This window comes from Stegostoma tigrinum, chromosome 41 (genome assembly GCF_030684315.1).
Source record: "Stegostoma tigrinum isolate sSteTig4 chromosome 41, sSteTig4.hap1, whole genome shotgun sequence".
NCBI lineage: Eukaryota > Metazoa > Chordata > Chondrichthyes > Orectolobiformes > Stegostomatidae > Stegostoma > Stegostoma tigrinum.
This window is the reverse complement of record NC_081394.1, coordinates 1,820,424-1,845,820: the sequence shown is the minus strand read 5'-3', so window position 1 is coordinate 1,845,820 and position 25,397 is coordinate 1,820,424. Positions and strand designations below refer to the sequence as shown.

Sequence of the window (25,397 nt, the reverse complement as noted above, 5' to 3'; positions counted from 1 at the left end):
TCCCAGTGTGTATCGGGATTGGAACAGTGTACAGTAACTCCCAGTGTGTATCGGGATTGGAACAGTGTACAGTAACTCCCAGTGTGTATCGGGATTGGAACAGTGTACAGTAACTCCCAGTGTGTATCGGGATTGGAACAGTGTACAGTAACTCCGAGTGTGTATCGGGATTGGAACAGTGTACAGTAACTCCCAGTGTGTATCGGGATTGGAACAGTGTACAGTAACTCCCGGTGTATATCGGGATTGGAACAGTGTACAGTAACTCCCAGTGTGTATCGGGATTGGAACAGTGTACAGTAACTCCCAGTGTGTATCGGGATTGGAACAGTGTACAGTAACTCCCAGTGTATATCAGGATTGGAACAGTGTACAGTAACTCCCAGTGTGTATCAGGATTGGAACAGTGTACAGTAACTCCCAGTGTATATCAGGATTGGAACAGTGTACAGTAACTCCCAGTGTGTATCAGGATTGGAACAGTGTACAGTAACTCCCAGTGTGTATCGGGATTGGAACAGTGTACAGTAACTCCCAGTGTGTATCGGGATTGGAACAGTGTACAGTAACTCCCAGTGTATATCGGGATTGGAACAGTGTACAGTAACTCCCAGTGTGTATCAGGATTGGAACAGTGTACAGTAACTCCCAGTGTGTATCGGGATTGGAACAGTGTACAGTAACTCCCAGTGTATATCCGGATAGGAACAGTGTACAGTAACTCCCAGTGTGTATCGGGATTGGAACAGTGTACAGTAACTCCCAGTGTATATCGGGATTGGAACAGTGTACAGTAACTCCCAGTGTGTATCGGGATTGGAACAGTGTACAGTAACTCCCAGTGTGTATCGGGATTGGAACAGTGTACATTAACTCCCAGTGTATATCGGGATTGGAACAGTGTACAGTAACTCCCGGTGTATATCGGGATTGGAACAGTGTACAGTAACTCCCGGTGTGTATCGGGATTGGAACAGTGTACAGTAACTCCCAGTGTGTATCGGGATTGGAACAGTGTACATTAACTCCCAGTGTATATCGGGATTGGAACAGTGTACAGTAACTCCCAGTGTGTATCGGAATTGGAAGTGTACAGTAACTCCCAGTGTATATAGGGATTGGAACAGTGTACAGTAACTCCCAGTGTGTAACGGGATTGGAACAGTGTACATTAACTCCCAGTGTATATCGGGATTGGAACAGTGTACAGTAACTCCCAGTGTGTATCGGAATTGGAAGTGTACAGTAACTCCCAGTGTATACAGGGATTGGAACAGTGTACAGTAACTCCCAATGTATATCGGGATTGGAACAGTGTACAGTAACTCCTAGTGTATATCGGGATTGGAACAGTGTACAGTAACTCCCAGTGTATATCGGGATTGGAACAGTGTACAGTAACTCCCAGTGTATATCGGGATTGGAACAGTGTACAGTAACTCCCAGTGTGTTTCGGGATTGGAACAGTGTACAGTAACTCCCAGTGTGTATCGGGATTGGAACAGTGTACAGTAACTCCCAGTGTATATCGGGATTGGAACAGTGTACAGTAACTCCCAGTGTGTATCAGGATTGGAACAGTGTACAGTAACTCCCAGTGTGTATCGGGATTGGAGCAGTGTACAGTAACTCCCAGTGTATATCGGGATTGGAACAGTGTACAGTAACTCCCAGTGTGTATCAGGATTGGAACAGTGTACAGTAACTCCCAGTGTGTATCGGGATTGGAACAGTGTACAGTAACTCCCAGTGTATATCCGGATAGGAACAGTGTACAGTAACTCCCAGTGTGTATCGGGATTGGAACAGTGTACAGTAACTCCCAGTGTATATCGGGATTGGAACAGTGTACAGTAACTCCCAGTGTGTATCGGGATTGGAACAGTGTACAGTAACTCCCAGTGTGTATCGGGATTGGAACAGTGTACATTAACTCCCAGTGTATATCGGGATTGGAACAGTGTACAGTAACTCCCGGTGTATATCGGGATTGGAACAGTGTACAGTAACTCCCGGTGTGTATCGGGATTGGAACAGTGTACAGTAACTCCCAGTGTGTATCGGGATTGGAACAGTGTACATTAACTCCCAGTGTATATCGGGATTGGAACAGTGTACAGTAACTCCCAGTGTGTATCGGGATTGGAAGTGTACAGTAACTCCCAGTGTATATCGGGATTGGAACAGTGTACAGTAACTCCCAATGTATATCGGGATTGGAACAGTGTACAGTAACTCCTAGTGTATATCGGGATTGGAACAGTGTACAGTAACTCCCAGTGTATATCGGGATTGGAACAGTGTACAGTAACTCCCAGTGTATATCGGGATTGGAACAGTGTACAGTAACTCCCAGTGTGTATCGGGATTGGAACAGTGTACAGTAACTCCCAGTGTGTATCGGGATTGGAACAGTGTACAGTAACTCCCAGTGTATATCGGGATTGGAACAGTGTACAGTAACTCCCAGTGTGTATCGGGATTGGAACAGTGTACAGTAACTCCCAGTGTGTATCAGGATTGGAACAGTGTACAGTAACTCCCAGTGTGTATCGGGATTGGAACAGTGTACAGTAACTCCCAGTGTGTATCGGGATTGGAACAGTGTACAGTAACTCCCAGTGTGTATCGGGATTGGAACAGTGTACAGTAACTCCCAGTGTGTATTGGGATTGGAACAGTGTAGAGTAACTCCCAGTGTGTATCGGGATTGGAACAGTGTACAGTAACTCCCAGTGTGTATCGGGATTGGAACAGTGTACAGTAACTCCCAGTGTGTATCGGGATTGGAACAGTGTAGAGTAACTCCCAGTGTGTATCGGGATTGGAACAGTGTACAGTAACTCCCAGTGTGTATCGGGATTGGAACAGTGTACAGTAACTCCCAGAGTGTATCGGGATTGGAACAGTGTACAGTAACTCCCAGTGTGTATCGGGATTGGAACAGTGTACATAACTCCCAGTGTGTATCGGGATTGGAACAGTGTACAGTAACTCCCAGTGTGTATCCGGAGTGGAACAGTGTACAGTAACTCCCAGAGTATATCAGGATTGGAACAGTGTACAGTAACTCCCAGTGTATATCGGGATTGGAACAGTGTACAGTAACTCCCAGTGAGTATCGGGATTGGAACAGAGTACAGTAACTCCCAGTGTGTATCGGGATTGGAACAGTGTACAGTAACTCCCAGTGTATATCGGGATTGGAACAGTGTACAGTAACTCCCAGTGTGTATCGGGATTGGAACAGTGTACAGTAACTCCCAGTGTGTATCGGGATTGGAACAGTGTTCAGTAACTCCCAGTGTGTATCGGGATTGGAACAGTGAACAGTAACTCCCAGTGTATATCGGGATTGGAACAGTGTACAGTAACTCCCAGTGTGTATCGGGATTGGAACAGTGTACAGTAACTCCCAGTGTGTATCAGGATTGGAACAGTGTACAGTAACTCCCAGTGTGTATCGGGATTGGAACAGTGTACAGTAACTCCCAGTGTATATCGGGATTGGAACAGTGAACAGTAACTCCCAGTGTGTATCGGGATTGGAACAGAGTACAGTAACTCCCAGTGTATATCGGGATTGGAACAGTGTACAGTAACTCCCAGTGTATATCGGGATTGGAACAGTGTACAGTAACTCCCAGTGTGTATCGGGATTGGAACAGTGTACAGTAACTCCCAGTGTGTATCGGGATTTGAACAGTGTACAGTAACACCCAGTGTATATCTGGATTGGAACAGTGTACAGTAACTCCCAGAGAATATCGGGATTGGAACAGTGTACAGTAACTCCCAGTGTGTATCGGGATTGGAACAGTGTACAGTAACTCCCAGTGTATATTAGGATTGGAACAGTGTACAATAACGTCCAGTGTGTATCGGGATTGGAACAGTGTACAGTAACTCCCAGTGTGTATCGGGATTGGAACAGTGTACAGTAACTCCCAGAGTATATCGGGATTTGAACAGTGTACAGTAACTCCCAGAGTATATCGAGGTTGGAACAGTGTACAGTAACTCCCAGTGTATATTAGGATTGGAACAGTGTACAATAACTCCCAGTTTGTATCGGGATTGGAACAGTGTACAGTAACTCCCAGTGTGTATCGGGATTGGAACAGTGTACAGTAACTCCCAGTGTATATCTGGATTGGAACAGTGTACAGTAACTCCCAGTGTATATTAGGATTGGAACAGTGTACAGTAACTCCCAGTGTGTATCGGGATTGGAACAGTGTACAGTAACTCCCAGTGTATATCGGGATTGGAACAGTGTACAGTAACTCCCAGTGTGTATCGGGATTGGAACAGTGTACAGTAACTCCCAGTGTATATCTGGATTGGAACAGTGTACAGTAACTCCCAGTGTATATTAGGATTGGAACAGTGTACAGTAACTCCCAGTGTGTATCAGGATTGGAACAGTGTACAGTAACTCCCAGTGTGTATCGGGATTGGAACAGTGTACAGTAACTCCCAGTGTGTGTCGGGATTGGAACAGTGTACAGTAACTCCCAGTGTGTATCGGGATTGGAACAGTGTACAGTAACTCCCAGTGTGTATCGGGAGTGGAACAGTGTACAGTAACTCCCAGTGTGTATCGGGATTTGAACAGTGTACAGTAACTCCCAGTGTATATCGGGATTGGAACAGTGTACAGTAACTCCCAGAGTGTATCGGGATTGGAACAGTGTACAGTAACTCCCAGAGTGTATCGGGATTGGAACAGTGTACAGTAACTCCCACTGTGTATCGGGATTGGAACAGTGTACAGTAACTCCCAGTGTGTATCGGGATTGGAACAGTGTACAGTAACTCCCAGTGTATATCGGGATTTGAACAGTGTACAGTAACTCCCAGTGTATATCAGGATTGGAACAGTGTACAGTAACTCCCAGTGTGTATCCGGATTGGAACAGTGTACAGTAACTCCCAGTGTATATCGGGATTTGAACAGTGTACAGTAACTCCCAGTGTGTATCGGGATTGGAACAGTGTACAGTAACTCCCAGTGTGTATCGGGATTGGAACAGTGTACAGTAACTCCCAGTGTGTATCGGGATTGGAACAGTGTACAGTAACTCCCAGTGTATATCGGGATTTCAACAGTGTACAGTAACTCCCAGTGTATATCGGGATTGGAACAGTGTACAGTAACTCCCAGTGTATATCAGGATTGGAACAGTGTACAGTAACTCCCAATGTATATGGGGATTGGAACAGTGTACAGTAACTCCCAGTGTGTATCGGGATTTGAACAGTGTACAGTAACACCCAGTGTGTATCGGGATTGGAACAGTGTTCAGTAACTCCCAGTGTGTATCGGGATTGGAACAGTGTACAGTAACTCCCAGTGTATATCGGGATTGGAACAGTGTACAGTAACTCCCAGTGTGTATCGGGATTGGAACAGTGTACAGTAACTCCCAGTGTGTATCGGGATTGGAACAGTGTACAGTAACTCCCAGTGTATATCGGGATTGGAACAGTGTACAGTAACTCCCAGTGTATATCAGGATTGGAACAGTGTACAGTAACTCCCAATGTATATGGGGATTGGAACAGTGTACAGTAACTCCCAGTGTGTATCGGGATTTGAACAGTGTACAGTAACACCCAGTGTGTATCGGGATTGGAACAGTGTTCAGTAACTCCCAGTGTGTATCGGGATTGGAACAGTGTACAGTAACTCCCAGTGTGTATCGGGATTGGAACAGCGTACAGTAACCCCCAGTGTGTATCGGGATTGGAACAGCGTATAGTAACTCCCAGTGTATATCGGGATTGGAACAGTGTACAGCAACTCCCAGTGTGTATCGGGATTGGAACAGTGTACAGTAACTCCCAGTGTATATCGGGATTGGAACAGTGTACAGTAACTCCCAGTGTGTATCGGGATTGGAACAGTGTACAGTAACTCCCAGTGTGTATCGGGATTGGAACAGTGTACAGTAACTCCCAGTGTATATCGGGATTTGAACAGTGTACAGTAACTCCCAGTGTGTATCAGGATTGGAACAGTGTACAGTAACTCCCAGTGTATATCGGGATTTGAACAGTGTGCAGTAACTCCCAGTGTGTATCGGGATTGGAACAGTGTACAGTAACTCCCAGAGTGTATCGGGATTGGAACAGTGTACAGTAACTCCCAGTGTGTATCAGGATTGGAACAGTGTACAGTAACTCCCAGTGTGTATCAGGATTGGAACAGTGTACAGTAACTCCCACTGTGTATCGGGATTGGAACAGTGTACAGTAACTCCCAGTGTGTATCGGGATTCGAACAGTGTACAGTAACTCCCAGTGTATATCAGGATTGGAACAGTGTACAGTAACTCCCAGTGTGTATCAGGATTGGAACAGTGTACAGTAACTCCCAGTGTGTATCGGGATTGGAACAGTGTTCAGTAACTCCCAGTGTGTATCGGCATTGGAACAGTGTACAGTAACTCCCAGTGTGTATCGGGATTGGAACAGTGTACAGTAACTCCCAGTGTGTATCGGGATTGGAACAGTGTACAGTAACTCCCAGTGTGTATCGGGATTGGAACAGTGTACAGTAACTCCCAGTGTGTATCAAGATTGGAACAGTGTACAGTAACTCCCAGTGTGTATCGGGATTGGAACAGTGTACAGTAACTCCCAGTGTGTATCGGGATTTGAACAGTGTACAGTAACACCCAGTGTATATCTGGATTGGAACAGTGTACAGTAACTCCCAGAGTATATCGGGATTGGAACAGTGTACAGTAACTCCCAGTGTGTATCGGGATTGGAACAGTGTACAGTAACTCCCAGTGTATATTAGGATTGGAACAGTGTACAATAACTCCCAGTGTGTATCGGGATTGGAACAGTGTACAGTAACTCCCAGTGTGTATCGGGATTGGAACAGTGTACAGTAACTCCCAGAGTATATCGGGATTGGAACAGTGTACAGTAACTCCCAGAGTGTATCGGGATTGGAACAGTGTACAGTAACTCCCAGTGTGTATCGGGATTGGAACAGTGTACAGTAACTCCCAGTGTGTATCGGGATTGGAACAGTGTACAGTAACTCCCAGTGTGTATCGGGATTTGAACAGTGTACAGTAACTCCCAGTGTGTATCGGGATTGGAACAGTGTACAGTAACTCCCAGTGTATATCGGGATTTGAACAGTGTACAGTAACTCCCAGTGTATATCAGGATTGGAACAGTGTACAGTAACTCCCAGTGTGTATCCGGATTGGAACAGTGTACAGTAACTCCCAGTGTATATCGGGATTTGAACAGTGTACAGTAACTCCCAGTGTGTATCGGGATTGGAACAGTGTACAGTAACTCCCAGTGTGTATCGGGATTGGAACAGTGTACAGTAACTCCCTGTGTGTATCGGGATTGGAACAGTGTACAGTAACTCCCAGTGTGTATCGGGATTGGAACAGTGTACAGTAACTCCCAGTGTATATCGGGATTTCAACAGTGTACAGTAACTCCCAGTGTATATCGGGATTGGAACAGTGTACAGTAACTCCCAGTGTATATCAGGATTGGAACAGTGTACAGTAACTCCCAATGTATATGGGGATTGGAACAGTGTACAGTAACTCCCAGTGTGTATCGGGATTTGAACAGTGTACAGTAACACCCAGTGTGTATCGGGATTGGAACAGTGTTCAGTAACTCCCAGTGTGTATCGGGATTGGAACAGTGTACAGTAACTCCCAGTGTCTATCGGGATTGGAACAGTGTACAGTAACTCCCAGTGTGTATCGGGATTGGAACAGTGTACAGTAACTCCCAGTGTGTATCGGGATTGGAACAGTGTACAGTAACTCCCAGTGTGTATCGAGATTGGAACAGTGTACAGTAACTCCCAGTGTATATCGGGATTGGAACAGTGTACAGTAACTCCCAGTGTGTATCGGGATTGGAACAGTGTACAGTAACTCCCAGTGTATATCTGGATTGGAACAGTGTACAGTAACTCCCAGTGTATATTAGGATTGGAACAGTGTACAGTAACTCCCAGTGTGTATCAGGATTGGAACAGTGTACAGTAACTCCCAGTGTGTATCGGGATTGGAACAGTGTACAGTAACTCCCAGTGTGTGTCGGGATTGGAACAGTGTACAGTAACTCCCAGTGTGTATCGGGATTGGAACAGTGTACAGTAACTCCCAGTGTGTATCGGGAGTGGAACAGTGTACAGTAACTCCCAGTGTGTATCGGGATTTGAACAGTGTACAGTAACTCCCAGTGTATATCGGGATTGGAACAGTGTACAGTAACTCCCAGAGTGTATCGGGATTGGAACAGTGTACAGTAACTCCCAGAGTGTATCGGGATTGGAACAGTGTACAGTAACTCCCACTGTGTATCGGGATTGGAACAGTGTACAGTAACTCCCAGTGTGTATCGGGATTGGAACAGTGTACAGTAACTCCCAGTGTATATCGGGATTTGAACAGTGTACAGTAACTCCCAGTGTATATCAGGATTGGAACAGTGTACAGTAACTCCCAGTGTGTATCCGGATTGGAACAGTGTACAGTAACTCCCAGTGTATATCGGGATTTGAACAGTGTACAGTAACTCCCAGTGTGTATCGGGATTGGAACAGTGTACAGTAACTCCCAGTGTGTATCGGGATTGGAACAGTGTACAGTAACTCCCAGTGTGTATCGGGATTGGAACAGTGTACAGTAACTCCCAGTGTATATCGGGATTTCAACAGTGTACAGTAACTCCCAGTGTATATCGGGATTGGAACAGTGTACAGTAACTCCCAGTGTATATCAGGATTGGAACAGTGTACAGTAACTCCCAATGTATATGGGGATTGGAACAGTGTACAGTAACTCCCAGTGTGTATCGGGATTTGAACAGTGTACAGTAACACCCAGTGTGTATCGGGATTGGAACAGTGTTCAGTAACTCCCAGTGTGTATCGGGATTGGAACAGTGTACAGTAACTCCCAGTGTATATCGGGATTGGAACAGTGTACAGTAACTCCCAGTGTGTATCGGGATTGGAACAGTGTACAGTAACTCCCAGTGTGTATCGGGATTGGAACAGTGTACAGTAACTCCCAGTGTATATCGGGATTGGAACAGTGTACAGTAACTCCCAGTGTATATCAGGGTTGGAACAGTGTACAGTAACTCCCAATGTATATGGGGATTGGAACAGTGTACAGTAACTCCCAGTGTGTATCGGGATTTGAACAGTGTACAGTAACACCCAGTGTGTATCGGGATTGGAACAGTGTTCAGTAACTCCCAGTGTGTATCGGGATTGGAACAGTGTACAGTAACTCCCAGTGTGTATCGGGATTGGAACAGCGTACAGTAACCCCCAGTGTGTATCGGGATTGGAACAGCGTATAGTAACTCCCAGTGTATATCGGGATTGGAACAGTGTACAGCAACTCCCAGTGTGTATCGGGATTGGAACAGTGTACAGTAACTCCCAGTGTATATCGGGATTGGAACAGTGTACAGTAACTCCCAGTGTGTATCGGGATTGGAACAGTGTACAGTAACTCCCAGTGTGTATCGGGATTGGAACAGTGTACAGTAACTCCCAGTGTATATCGGGATTTGAACAGTGTACAGTAACTCCCAGTGTGTATCAGGATTGGAACAGTGTACAGTAACTCCCAGTGTATATCGGGATTTGAACAGTGTACAGTAACTCCCAGTGTGTATCGGGATTGGAACAGTGTACAGTAACTCCCAGAGTGTATCGGGATTGGAACAGTGTACAGTAACTCCCAGTGTGTATCAGGATTGGAACAGTGTACAGTAACTCCCAGTGTGTATCAGGATTGGAACAGTGTACAGTAACTCCCACTGTGTATCGGGATTGGAACAGTGTACAGTAACTCCCAGTGTGTATCGGGATTCGAACAGTGTACAGTAACTCCCAGTGTATATCAGGATTGGAACAGTGTACAGTAACTCCCAGTGTGTATCAGGATTGGAACAGTGTACAGTAACTCCCAGTGTGTATCGGGATTGGAACAGTGTTCAGTAACTCCCAGTGTGTATCGGCATTGGAACAGTGTACAGTAACTCCCAGTGTGTATCGGGATTGGAACAGTGTACAGTAACTCCCAGTGTGTATCGGGATTGGAACAGTGTACAGTAACTCCCAGTGTGTATCGGGATTGGAACAGTGTACAGTAACTCCCAGTGTGTATCAAGATTGGAACAGTGTACAGTAACTCCCAGTGTGTATCGGGATTGGAACAGTGTACAGTAACTCCCAGTGTGTATAGGGATTTGAACAGTGTACAGTAACACCCAGTGTATATCTGGATTGGAACAGTGTACAGTAACTCCCAGAGTATATCGGGATTGGAACAGTGTACAGTAACTCCCAGTGTGTATCGGGATTGGAACAGTGTACAGTAACTCCCAGTGTATATTAGGATTGGAACAGTGTACAATAACTCCCAGTGTGTATCGGGATTGGAACAGTGTACAGTAACTCCCAGTGTGTATCGGGATTGGAACAGTGTACAGTAACTCCCAGAGTATATCGGGATTGGAACAGTGTACAGTAACTCCCAGAGTGTATCGGGATTGGAACAGTGTACAGTAACTCCCAGTGTGTATCGGGATTGGAACAGTGTACAGTAACTCCCAGTGTGTATCGGGATTGGAACAGTGTACAGTAACTCCCAGTGTGTATCGGGATTTGAACAGTGTACAGTAACTCCCAGTGTGTATCGGGATTGGAACAGTGTACAGTAACTCCCAGTGTATATCGGGATTTGAACAGTGTACAGTAACTCCCAGTGTATATCAGGATTGGAACAGTGTACAGTAACTCCCAGTGTGTATCCGGATTGGAACAGTGTACAGTAACTCCCAGTGTATATCGGGATTTGAACAGTGTACAGTAACTCCCAGTGTGTATCGGGATTGGAACAGTGTACAGTAACTCCCAGTGTGTATCGGGATTGGAACAGTGTACAGTAACTCCCTGTGTGTATCGGGATTGGAACAGTGTACAGTAACTCCCAGTGTGTATCGGGATTGGAACAGTGTACAGTAACTCCCAGTGTATATCGGGATTTCAACAGTGTACAGTAACTCCCAGTGTATATCGGGATTGGAACAGTGTACAGTAACTCCCAGTGTATATCAGGATTGGAACAGTGTACAGTAACTCCCAATGTATATGGGGATTGGAACAGTGTACAGTAACTCCCAGTGTGTATCGGGATTTGAACAGTGTACAGTAACACCCAGTGTGTATCGGGATTGGAACAGTGTTCAGTAACTCCCAGTGTGTATCGGGATTGGAACAGTGTACAGTAACTCCCAGTGTCTATCGGGATTGGAACAGTGTACAGTAACTCCCAGTGTGTATCGGGATTGGAACAGTGTACAGTAACTCCCAGTGTGTATCGGGATTGGAACAGTGTACAGTAACTCCCAGTGTGTATCGAGATTGGAACAGTGTACAGTAACTCCCAGTGTATATCGGGATTGGAACAGTGTACAGTAACTCCCAGTGTGTATCGGGATTGGAACAGAGTACAGTAACTCCCAGTGTATATCGGGATTGGAACAGTGTACAGTAACTCCCAGTGTATATCGGGATTGGAACAGTGTACAGTAACTCCCAGTGCATATCGGGATTGGAACAGTGTGCAGTAACTCCCAGTGCGTATCGGGATTGGAACAGTGTACAGTAACTCCCAGTGCGTATCAGGATTGGAACAGTGTACAGTAACTCCCAGTGCGTATCAGGATTGGAACAGTGTACAGTAACTCCCAGTGCGTATCGGGATTGGAACAGTGTACAGTAACACCCAGTGCGTATCGCGATTTGAACAGTGTACAGTAACTCCCAGTGTATATCGGGATTGGAACAGTGTACAGTAACTCCCAGTGCATATCGGGATTTGAACAGTGTACAGTAACTCCCAGTGCGTATCGGGATTGGAACAGAGTACAGTAACTCCCAGTGCGTATCGGGATTGGAACAGTGTACAGTAACTCCCAGTGTGTATCAGGATTGGAACAGTGTACAGTAACTCCCAGTGTGTATCGGGATTGGAACAGTGTACAGTAACTCCCAGTGTATATGGGGATTGGAACAGTGTACAGTAACTCCCAGTGCATATCGGGATTGGAACAGTGTACAGTAACTCCCAGTGTGTATCGGGATTGGAACAGTGTACAGTAACTCCCAGTGTGTATCGGGATTGGAACAGTGTACAGTAACTCCCAGTGTGTATCGGGATTGGAACAGTGTACAGTAACTCCCAGTGTGTATCGGGATTGGAACAGTGTACAGTAACTCCCAGTGTGTATCGGGATTGGAACAGTGTACAGTAACTCCCAGTGTGTATCAAGATTGGAACAGTGTACAGTAACTCCCAGTGTGTATCAAGATTGGAACAGTGTACAGTAACTCCCAGTGTGTATCGGGATTGGAACAGTGTACAGTAACTCCCAGTGTGTATCGGGATTGGAACAGTGTACAGTAACTCCCAGTGTGTATCAGGATTGGAACAGTGTACAGTAACTCCCAGTGTGTATCGGGATTGGAACAGTGTACAGTAACTCCCAGTGTGTATCGGGATTGGAACAGTGTGCAGTAACTCCCAGTGTGTATCGGGATTGGAACAGTGTACAGTAACTCCCAGTGTGTATCGGGATTGGAACAGTGTACAGTAACTCCCAGTGTGTATCGGGATTGGAACAGTGTACAGTAACTCCCAGTGTGTATCGGGATTGGAACAGTGTACAGTAACTCCCAGTGTATATCGGGATTGGAACAGTGTACAGTAACTCCCAGTGCGTATCGGGATTGGAACAGTGTACAGTAACTCCCAGTGCGTATCAGGATTGGAACAGTGTACAGTAACTCCCAGTGCGTACCGGGATTGGAACAGTGTACAGTAACTCCCAGTGTGTATCAGGATTGGAACAGTGTACAGTAACTCGCAGTGTGTATCCGGATTGGAACAGTGTACAGTAACTCCCAGTGTGTATCGGGATTGGAACAGTGTACAGTAACTCCCAGTGTATATCAGGATTGGAACAGTGTACAGTAACTCCCAGTGTGCATCGGGATTGGAACAGTGTACAGTAACTCCCAGTGTGTATCAGGATTGGAACAGTGTACAGTAACTCCCAGTGTGTATCGGGATTGGAACAGTGTACAGTAACTCCCAGAGTGTATCGGGATTGGAACAGTGTACAGTAACTCCCAGTGTATATCAGGATTGGAACAGTGTACAGTAACTCCCAGTGTGTATCGGGATTGGAACAGTGTACAGTAACTCCCAGTGTGTATCAGGATTGGAACAGTGTACAGTAACTCCCAGTGTGTATCGGGATTTGAACAGTGTACAGTAACTCCCAGTGTGTATCGGGATTGGAACAGTGTTCAGTAACTCCCAGTGTATATCGGGATTGGAACAGTGTTCAGTAACTCCCAGTGAATATCGGGATTGGAACAGTGTTCAGTAACTCCCAGTGTGTATCGGGATTGGAACAGTGTACAGTAACTCCCAGAGTGTATCAGGATTGGAACAGTGTACAGTAACTCCCAGTGTGTATCGGGATTGGAACAGTGTACAGTAACTCCCAGTGTGTATCGGGATTGGAACAGTGTACAGTATCTCCCAGTGTATATCGGGATTGGAACAGTGTACAGTAACTCCCAGTGTATATCAGGATTGGAACAGTGTACAGTAACTCCCAGTGTGTATCGGGATTGGAACAGTGTACAGTAACTCCCAGTGTGTATCGGGATTCGAACAGTGTACAGTAACTCCCAGTGTGTATCGGGATTGGAACAGTGTACAGTAACTCCCAGTGTATATCGGGATTGGAACAGTGTACAGTAACTCCCAGTGTGTATCGGGATTGGAACAGTGTACAGTAACTCCCAGTGTGTATCGGGATTGGAACAGTGTACAATAACTCCCAGTGTGTATCGGGATTGGAACAGTGTACAGTAACTCCCAGTGTGTATCAGGATTGGAACAGTGTACAGTAACTCCCAGTGTATATCGGGATTGGAACAGTGTACAGTAACTCCCAGTGTATATCGGGATTTGAACAGTGTACAGTAACTCCCAGTGTATATCAGGATTGGAACAGTGTACAGTAACTCCCAGTGTGTATCAGGATTGGAACAGTGTACAGTAACTCCCAGTGTGTATCGGGATTGGAACAGTGTACAGTAACTCACAGTGTGTATCGGGATTGGAACAGTGTACAGTAACTCCCAGTGTGTATCAGGATTGGAACAGTGTACAGTAACTCCCAGTGTATATCGGGATTGGAACAGTGTACAGTAACTCCCAGTGTGTATCGGGATTGGAACAGTGTACAGTAACTCCCAGTGTGTATCGGGATTGGAACAGTGTACAGTAACTCCCAGTGTGTATCGGGATTGGAACAGTGTACAGTAACTCCCAGTGTGTATCGGGATTGGAACAGTGTACAGTAACTCCCAGTGTGTATCGGGATTGGAACAGTGTACAGTAACTCCCAGTGTATATGGGGATTGGAACAGTGTACAGTAACTCCCAGAGTGTATCGGGATTGGAACAGTGTACAGTAACTCCCAGTGTGTATCGGGATTGGAACAGTGTACAGTAACTCCCAGTGTATATCAGGATTGGAACAGTGTAAAGTAACTCCCAGTGTGTATCGGGATTGGAACAGTGTACAGTAACTCCCAGTGTATATCGGGATTGGAACAGTGTACAGTAACTCCCAGTGTGTATCGGGATTGGAACAGTGTACAGTAACTCCCAGTGTATATCAGGATTGGAACAGTGTACAGTAACTCCCAGTGTGTATCGGGATTGGAACAGTGTACAGTAACTCCCAGTGTGTATCGGGATTGAAACAGTTTACAGTAACTCCCAGTGTATATCGGGATTGGAACAGTGTACAGTAACTCCCAGTGTGTATCGGGATTGGAACAGTGTACAGTAACTCCCAGTGTATATCGGGATTGGAACAGTGTACAGTAACTCCCAGTGTGTATCAGGATTGGAACAGTGTACAGTAACTCCCAGTGTGTATCGGGATTGGAACAGTGTACAGTAACTCCCAGTGTATATCGGGATTGGAACAGTGTACAGTAACTTCCAGTGTGTATCGGGATTGGAACAGTGTACAGTAACTCCCAGTGTGTATTGGGATTGGAACAGTGTACAGTAACTCCCAGTGTATATCAGGATTGGAACAGTGTACAGTAACTCCCAGTGTGTATCGGGATTGGAACAGTGTACAGTAACTCCCAGTGTATATCAGGATTGGAACAGTGTACAGTAACTCCCAGTGTATATCGGGATTGGAACAGTGTACAGTAACTCGCAGTGTGTATCAGGATTGGAACAGTGTACAGTAACTCCCAGTGTGTATCGGGATTGGAACAGTGTACAGTAACTCCCAGAGTGTATCGGGATTGGAACAGTGTACAGTAACTTCCAGTGTGTATCGGGATTGGAACAGTGTACAGTAACTCCCAGTGTGTATCGGGATAGGAACAGTGTACAGTAACTCCCAGTGTGTATCGGGATTGGAACAGTGTACAGTAACTCCCAGAGTGTATCGGGATTGGAACAGTGTACAGTAACTTCCAGTGTGTATCGGGATTGGAACAGTGTACAGTAACTCCCAGTGTGTATCGGGATAGGAACAGTGTACAGTAACTCCCAGTGTATATCGGGATTTGAACAGTGTACAGTAACTCCCAGTGTGTATCGGGATAGGAACAGTGTACAGTAACTCCCAGTGTGTATCGGGATTGGAACAGTGTACAGTAACACACAGAACAACTGTGTGTGTGTGTGTGTGTGTGTGAGTGAGAGAGAGAGTGTGTCAGATAGTGTGCATCTGTGTTAGTGTTTGTGTAATTTACCTGCATTGCCAGGCCTGTACTGTACAGGTTGCCGATGAGACCATCATCCGTTGTTCGGTTCAGTATCTGATCGAGGACCTTGTGCAGTGCTTTTTCGGTGCCCATTCCGTTCAGCTTGTCTTTCAAACACCTGAAACCCAGTGCAGCTACAGCTCCCGTATCTACAAAGGAAGTGAGAGAGAAATCACATCCAGCTCCATCCACTCTCATTGCCAGTCTCCTGAACCCTTACAGGTAGGGTCCTTTGCATGCCTCGCTGTCTGTATCTATTGGTTTGGATGCTTGCATACATTTCTGTGCAAGTGTCTCTATATCAGTTCTGTGACTGTATAAATGTATATTTACATGTGACTTTGTTCGTGCACATTTGTAAGTGCGTTTGTATGTTTGTATCTGAATGTGGATCCAAATGTATTGACACAGGCATGGCTGAATATCTCTGTATTGTTCTTTGTACGCCTGTATTCATGTCCAGGCAAGTTCATATGTAATTGTATGTTTACCTGTCTGCATTTGCGTGTGTGAAACCAGGAGCGCGAGACAATTGGAGCCACAGAGTCATAAAGTTTACAGGAACAACTTCCTGTAAAGACTCCATCCTGTTCTCTCAGACCCTGAGTCTCAGTCACATATGTTCCGATGAGGCTAACTTCGACAAGGAAACCTCCGACATGGCCGCCTTCTTCATCACCCAAGGATTCTCCAGCTCCATTGTCAATGAGGCCCTCAACCTGTTCCAACCCATCTCCTGCATTTCCTCCTTCACTCATTCCCTTTCCTCCCACAGCAGCGATAAGGATCCCCTCGTCCACCTGCCATCCCACCAGCATCCACATCCAGAAGATCATCAGATGCCATTTCCGCCACCTCCAACAAGATGCCACCACCAGACATATTCCCCTCCCCTCTGTTGCCCACCTTCCACAGGGACCATTCCCTCTGGAGCACCCTGTAGCACTCTTACTTCACGCCCAACTTCCAAACACCCCCCCCGTCGCCCCAATATCCCCATGGCGCCTTGCCCTGTAACCAGCGAAGGTGCAACACCTGCCCATTTACCTCCTCCCTCCCCAGTATCCAAGGGCCCAACCATACCTTCCATATGAAGCAACACTTCGCCTGCACTTCCCAGAATCTGGTCTCCTCTACGTTGGGGAAATGAAGCGTAGACTTGGTGACCGCTTTGCAGAACATCTACATTCTGCTCGCAAAAATGGCCCTGAACTACCTGTTGCCTGCCACTTCAATGCACCACCCTGCTCCCTGCCAATATCTCCGTCTCTGGCTTGCTAGAGTGTTCCTGCGAAGCTCAGCACAAGCTGGAGGAACAGCACCTCATTTTCCACTTGGACGCCCTACAGCCCTCCGGGTTCAATACCAAGTTCAATAATTTTGGGACCTAAACTCTCCCAAGTCCCAACCCTCTACATGACACACGCCAGGCCTTGTTATCACGTAGCCTGTAATTTGTTAGTACCTAATGTTCACCACTAACAATCCCCATTAACAACTACTCACCTTCCTAGTCAGATTGTTATCCACTCCCTTATGTACCCACTGCTCTTCTCTCTCTTTGGGCTCTATCCTATCATTTACTCCCTATCTCACACCCCTCCCTATTTTCTGCATATAAACTGGTGTTTTCCCAGCTACCATCAGTTCTGACGAAGGGTCACCAGACCCGAAATGTTAACTCTGATTTTCTCTTCACGGATGCTGCCAGGCCTGCTGAATGTTTTTTATAGTTCCTGATTTACAGCATCCGCAGTTCCTTCGGTCTTTTTTTTCATAAAGTTGAGAGCATGGAAACAGGCCCTTCGGCCCAACACGTCCATGCTACCCAGTTTTCACAATTAACCAAGTCCCATTTGCCTGGACACTGCCCCTTTGGCCCCTTTTCTATCTCTCCACTCAAACCTTAAACCGATGCCCTCTGGTTTCAGACTTCCCTACCATGGGGAAAAGCCGTTGGCTATCTACCATGTCCATGTCCCACATGATTTTATAGATCTCTATAAGGTCAGCACTCAGTCTCCTACACTCCAGAGAGAAAGGTTCCAGCCAATCCAATCTCTGCATATACCTCAAACCTTCCAGTTCAGATAACATCCTAATAAATCTTTCCTGCACTCTTAATAAAAACCGAAAGAACTGCGGATGCTATAAATCAGGAACAAAAACAAAGTTGCTGGAAAAGCTCAGCAGGTTCGGCAGCATCTGTGAAGAAAATGTCAGAGTTAATGTTTTAGGTCCGGCGACCCTGAAGGGTCACTGGACAGAAACGTTAACTTTGTTTGTTCCTTCACAGATGCTGCCGAACCTGCTGAGCTTTTCCAGCATAACAAAGTGTGGAGCTGGATGAACACAGCAGGCCAAGCAGCATCTCAGGAGCACAAAAGCAGCATCTCAGGAGCACACAGCTACCCTCTGTCTTCTACCATCAAGCCAGTTTTGCATCCAGTTGGCTAGCTCTCCCTGGATACTGTGAGATTTAACCCTACTTAACATCCCACTCTACAGTACCTTGTCAAAGGCCTTGCTAAAGTCCATGTAAACGATACCTACCACACTGCCCTCATCAACTTTCTTGGTCACCCGTTCAAAAAATTCCAACAAACTCGTGAGACATAACTTCCCACACACAAAACCACGCTGACTATCCCAAATGAGTCCTTGCTTCTCCAAATGCCTATAGATCCTGCATCTCAGAATTCCCCCTAACAACGTACCTACCGTATATGGTGGACTCAGTGGTCTATCATTTCTGGGCATTTCCCTCCAACCTTTCTTAAATATTGTCATAATATTAACCTCCCTCCAATCTTCAGGAACTCAACCCATGGGTATCGATGATACAAATATCTCTGTTATGAGCCCTGTAATTTATTCCATAGCCTCCCATAAAGTCCTGGAATACTCCTTGCCTCCAACTTACCTGTTGTCCCTTTGTCTGCAAACGAGACACAATCAGAGACGGGCCTCAAGTGATATCAGGAGATAATCAGAGACTGGGGTCAACAGGGAGTATTCTTACCAACTGAGAATTCAGAGGCGTGTGTGAATTTGTCGTTCAATACTGCATCAGTGAGGGCCTGGACCGAACATTGCGAAACATTTCTGTTCATCACGCAGAGAGTGAGCACGTCCAGGCTAACTTGGTAATAGTTAGTGAGAGGGAATGTAGTGCTTCCTAAACAACACAATATGAGCAATAGTTACTGATGTAGAGATAGCGAGAGAGAGAGACAGAAAGAGACAGGCAGAGAGAACAAAGAGACAGTGACAGAGACAGACGGAGGGAAAGACAGAGAGTGAGTGAGAGGAGGAGACAGAGAGATGCAAATTGTGAGACAAAAAGAGAAGGATAGAAAGACAAGAAAACAGAGATGGGCAGACAGTTGCAGAGCAGAAGATGGGTATTTAGATGGAGACACTGACAGAAAAAGAAAGAGGGAGAGGCAGAGAGCAAGCATGAAAGGGACAGAGATAGTTCACAACACTCCATCCAACCCTGAAAGTGCTTGTATTGGGTACAATTTAGGGAATGATTAACTGGAAAATCAGAGAGATGTGGTAGCCTCACAATGCTGAGTCCCTGGGTTCAATTCTACCCTTGACTGATTGCCATTTGCATGTTCTCCCTGTGTCTGTGTGAATTTCCACCAGTGTTCCAGTTTCCTCCCACAGTCCAAAGATATGCATGTTAGGGTAGATTGGTCATGCTAAACTCTACGTAATACCTAGGGATATGCAGGCTGTATGGATTAGCCACAGGAAACGCAGGATTACAGGGATAAGGTGGGGGACTATACCCACATGGGATGCTGTTAGGAGGGTCAGTGTTGACCCAATGGAGTGAACAGGCTCTTTCTGTGCTGCAGGGATTCAATAATGTAGGAGGAGCTCAGGATAGTTTACAAGCTTGTAGCAGGGGTCACCATTAACAGTGTAGCATCTAATCCTGTGCTGTCCCTTTCCTGGGAGTGGTAGTGGGGACAGTTTGCTGATAATACAAAGATAGGTGGGCAGGCAGGTAGTAGTGAGGAGGTGGGGAAGCTGCAGAAAGATTTAGACAGTTTAGCAGAGTGGTCCAGGAAATGGCTGATAAAATTCAACGTGGGCAAATGCTAAGTTTTGCACTTTGGAAAAAAGAATACAGGCATGGACTATTTTGTAAATGGTGAGAAAATTCATAAAGCAGAAGTAGAAAGGGATCTGCGAGTGTTGGTCCAGGATTCTCTAAAAGTTAACTTGCAGGTAGAGTCCATAATTAAGAAAGTGAATGTAATGTTGTCGTTTATCTCAAGAGGGTTGGAATATAAAAGTAGCGATGTGCTTCTGAGACTTTATGAAGCTCTAGTCAGGGCCCATTTAGAATACTGTGTCCAATTCTGAGCCCCGCATCTCAGGAAGGACATACTAGCCCTGGAGCATGTCCAGCGGAGATTCACATGGATGATCCCTGGAATGGTAGATTTAACGTACGATGAATGGCTGAGGATCCTGGGATTGTATTCATTAAAGTTTAGAAGGTTGAGGGGAGATCTAATAGAAACTTATAAGATAATGTATGGCTTAGAAAGGGTGGACGCTAGGAAGTTGTTTCTGTTAGGCGGGGAGGCTAGGACCCGTGGGCACAGCCTTAGAATCAGAGGGGGTAAATTTAGAACGGAAATGAGGAGACATTTCTTCAGCCAGAGAGTGGTGGGCTTGTGGAATTCATTGCCGCAGAGTGCAGTGGAGGCTGGGACATTAAATGTCTTCAAGGCAGAGATCGATAAATTCTTAATCTCACAAGGAATCAAGGGCTATGGGGAGAGTGCAGAGAAGAGGTGTTGAAATGCCCATCAGCCGTGATTTAAATGGCGGAGAGGACGTGATGGGCCGAATGGCCTTACTTCCACTCCTATGTCTTATGGTCTTATAGAGAGAAAGCGCTCAATGCTAATTTTGTGTAGGAAGTTGAAGTGTGTAGGCTCTCAGCCTGTCAATACTCAGTGATATTTACTGATGTGTTCGATTTCCTTGGTTAATTTCTCCTGCAGTGTCTCCAACAGGTTAACCTTGTCCCCTTCGTAGGAGATGTCCGTGGGATCGTTGCAAGATGCAGCAATGGCCAAGGTGTAAAGAGCAACCAAACCCGAGGATAAATCATCACCTGTTTGGTAAAGGAGAGTAAACATATGAGTTAAATGTCTTCAAGGCAGAGGTTGATAAATTCTCGATCTCACAACGAATTAAGGGATATGGGGAGAGTGCAGGGGAGTGGAGTTGAAATGTTCGTCAGCCATGATTAAATGGCGGAGTGGACTCGATGGGCCAAATGTCCTTACTTCCACCCCTATGTCTTACGGTCTTACGGCCCATCCTATATCCCCGTGCCTCTTCTCTACGTTCTTCATCTCACCCATCACCAGATCCATTTGCTTCTCACTGCCCATCCAATTTCGCCCTCCCCTTCTACATACATCAATATGGCTGACCTGGAACATTGTCTGTGGGAGGCAGGTCCACATACCTCTCCCCATTCCCCTCCTCTCCTGGGGATAGACCCGTCACTGCTGACTCGCCAGTTGGATTTCTTCCTGCTCTGAGTTGTGGTCTTACTCAGGATGTATAGCAATCGCAACACGGTGGCTCAGTGATCAGTGCAGCTGCCTCACAGCACCAGGGGTTCAGGTTCAATTCCGTCCTTGGGCGACTGTCTGTGTGGAGTTTGCACATTCTCCCTGTGTCTGCGTGGGTTTCCTCCGCGTGCGCCAGTTTCCTCCCACAGTCCAAAGATGTGCAGGTTAGGGTGCATTGGCCGTGCTAAATTACCCATAGTGCACTGGGATGTGCAGGTTAAGGTGGATTGGCCATGGTAAATTACCCATAGTGCACTGGGATGTGCAGGTTAGGGTGGGTTGGCCGTGCTAAATTACCCATAGTGCACTGGGATGTGCAGGTTAGGGTGGGTTGGCCGTGCTAAATTACCCATAATGCCCAGGGATGGGCAGGTTTGGGTGGATTGTCTGTGCTAAATTACCCATAGTGCTGAGGGATATGCGGGTTAGGGTGGGTTAGTTGTGGGAAATGTGGGATTCTGAGGATACTGTGGGGAGTCTCAGTGGTTAGTACTGCTGCCTCACAATGCTAGGGCTTGTGTGGGATGTCCTTTGGCGGGTCAGCACAGACTCATTGGGCCCAATGGCCTCTTTCTGCACTGTATTCTATGATCTACCCTTCAACACCCTTGTGAGGTGATGGGCTGGTGGTAATGTTGCCAACCCATTAATTTAGAAAGCTAAGCAGCGTTCTGAGAGTCTGGGTTTGAATCTGATCAGGGCCATTTGAATTCAGCCTAAAAAAACCCCTGGATTTAAGAATCTAGTGATGACCATGAAACCATTGTCAGGGGAAAAGCCCACCTGGTTCACTACTCCCCTTTAGGGAAGGATCCTTACCTGGTCTGGCCTACACGTGACTCCACACCCACAGCAAAGTGTTTGACTCTTAACTGCTCTCTGGCCAATTAGGGATGGGCAATAAATGCTCAAAGGGGAGAATGGACAAGGCTGATTCGGTGGCAGGGTGGGATGAAGAGGGCGTAGGAGGCGTGTTGGTAGGGAGAACAAACACGAGCCTAGAGCAGATGGGCCCAGTGGACTGGACGATTCCCATAGAGCAGTGCACAGTGAAGTTGCACACCCCCCCCACCCAATGCCCCACCCTCCCATTCCCATGCTCCCCAGTACATACCGTGCTTCAGTTTCTTGACTGCAGCCATCTTCAGCTGCTCCAGGAGCAGTTCTTCTGTGGGCAGGTGGTGGTCTCTTGCCAGTCGTAAGGCAATGCCCACACTGGGGTTTGGGGGCCCCTGGCTGGCGTTCACTGAGTGAAGCATGAGAGTCAGCAAGAAGTTGATAGATTCCCTCTCAGACTCGGGCGGGTCTGAATAAGGAAAGACAAAGTGAGAGAGAGAAGGGACATCATTCCTCAGCGTTCACAGTGTGGAGAGCAGAAGGGTCAGCATTGGGTGTTGGGTGGTGTGGGTGGCGTGCGAGGAGGTCACCTGACCAATGGGGACGGCACCACTGACTCACTGGAGTCACCGCACTGCCCACCACTCTCTCCTCATAGCCCTGAATCTAATCCCAGTCTAGTCCTACTGCCCCACTCTCTCCCCATAGTCCTGTATCAATCCCCAATCCAGTCTCACTGCCCCACACTCTCCCCATAGCCCTGTATCAATCCCCAAATTAGTCCCACTGCCCCACTCTCTCCCCATAGCCCTGTATCAATCCCCAAACTAATCCCACTGCCCCACACTCTCTCTGTAGCCCTGTATCTATCCCCAGTCTAGTCTCACTGCCCCACTCTCTCCCTAAAACCCTGCGTCAATCCTCAAACTAGTCCCAGTGCCCCACCCTCTCCCCATAGCCCTGTATCATCCCAAACTAATCCATTGCCCCACACTCTCCCCACAGCCCTGTATCAATCCCCAAACTAATCCCACTGTCCCACTCTCTCCCCATAGCCCTGTATCTATCCCCAAACTAGTCCCACTGCCCCACACTCTCCCCACAGCCCTGTATCAATCCCCAAACTAATCTCACTGCTCCAATCTCTCCCCACAGTTCTGTACCAAACCCTTACCTCCCTTCCCATAGCCGTGCAATAAGTGAAACCAATCCTGGATAAAAGTATGGATAGATTGTGAGACAAACACACTCACACACATATACCGATGAAGGGCACCTATTTCTGTCTGTGGATGTCTGTGCGGAATTTCCTCAGGGATCTGAAAAACATTCTATTCACAACCTTGTTCAGCTGCTTCATCAGTGTCTATCCAGTCTTTGGCATTTGATTTGTGACTCCTCGAATCCTGGTGCACTCCATAATTGCATACAGCCAGACAGGATTGGCTGATAAATGAAAAAATTTGCTCAACACACACACTTTTTTCTCACAATGGTTATAACCAATGACAATTAAATAGCTCGACTGGTAACAAAATATCACTCTTTCTGCTGAATCCCCCACTATCCACATCCTGGGGGTTACCGTTGACCAGAAACTCAACTTGACCCACCACATAAACACAGCGGCTACAAGAGCAGGTCAGAGGCTGGGAATCCTGCAGCAAGTAACTCCCGTCCTGACCACCCCCCCCAGCCCAAAGCCTGTCCCACCATCGACAATACACAAGCCAGGGGGTGGATGGAATATTCCCCACTTGCCCTGGATGGGGGCAGCTCCAACAACACTCAAGAAGCTCGACACCATCCAAGACAGAGCAGCCCCTGCTCAATTGGCCCCACACCCAGAAACAGCCCACTCCCTCCCCCCCACCCACGCTCGGTCACAGCAGTGTGTACCATCGACAAGATGCTCTGCAGGAATTCACCAAAGATCCTCAGGCAGCACCTCCAAACAACTTTCATCAAGCAGAGACATGGGAACACCACCCCCTGCAAGTTCCCCTCCACAAAATCCTGGAATTCCATCCCGAAGGGTACTGTTGACCTACATGAACCGTAGCAGTTGAAGAAGGCAGCACAATGATGCCCCCTCGTGGCAGCAAATGCCAGTTGCTCACCTTGCTATCCAAAAACACCCAGCCTCAATATCCGAGATAATGGGAACTGCAGATGCTGGAGAATCCAAGACAACAAAATGTGAGGCTGGATGAACACAGCAGGCCAAGCAGCATCTCAGGAGCACAAAAGCTGACGTTTCGGACCTAGACCCTTCATCAGAGAGGGGGATGGGGTGAGGGTTCTGGAATAAATAGGGAGAGAGGGGGAGGCGGACCGAAGATGGAGAGAAAAGAAAATAGGTGGAGAGGAGAGTATAGGTGGGGAGGTAGGGAGGGGATAGGTCAGTCCAGGGAAGACGGACAGGTCAAGGAGGTGGGATGAGGTTAGTAGGTGGATGGGGGTGCGGCTTGGGGTGGGAGGAAGGGATGGGTGAGAGGAAGAACAGGTTAGGGAAGCAGAGACTGGTTGGACTGGTTTTGGGATGCAGTGGGTGGAGGGGAAGAGCTGGGCTGGTTGTGTGGTGCAGTGGGGGGAGGGGACGAACTGGGGTGGTTTAGGGATGCAGTTGGGGAAGGGGAGATTTTGAAACTGGTGAAGTCCACATTGATACCATTAAGCTGCAGGGTTCCCAGGCGGAATATGAGTTGCTGTTCCTGCAACCTTCGGGTGGCATCATTGTGGCACTGCAGGAGGCCCATGATGGACATGTCATCTAAAGAATGGGAGGGGGAGTGGAAATGGTTTGCGACTGGGAGGTGCAGTAGTTGATTGCGAACTGAGCGGAGGTGTTCTGCAAAGCGGTCTCCAAGCCTCCGCTTGGTTTCCCCAATGTAGAGGAAGCCACACCGGGTACAGTGGATGCAGTATACCACATTGGCAGATGTGCAGGTGAACCTCTGATAAATGTGGAATGTCATCTTGGGGCCTGGGATAGGGGTGAGGGAGGAGGTGTGGGGGCAAGTGTAGCACTTCCTGCG

At 47.0% G+C, this 25,397-nt stretch overlaps 1 protein-coding gene across 1 annotated transcript in view; it reads right to left on the bottom strand.

The window, feature by feature from the left end:
- LOC125448425 (transcobalamin-1-like) overlaps positions 1-25,397 on the bottom strand; it is a 48,940-nt gene that overhangs the window by 21,914 nt on the left and 1,629 nt on the right. The window contains exons 2-5 of the mRNA XM_048523749.2: positions 22,637-22,828; positions 20,904-21,053; positions 18,930-19,085; positions 15,896-16,056 (exon numbers count right to left, since the gene is read on the bottom strand). Coding sequence (XP_048379706.1) covers positions 15,896-16,056; positions 18,930-19,085; positions 20,904-21,053; positions 22,637-22,828 — 659 coding nt within the window. The remainder of the gene's footprint in view (positions 1-15,895; positions 16,057-18,929; positions 19,086-20,903; positions 21,054-22,636; positions 22,829-25,397) is intronic.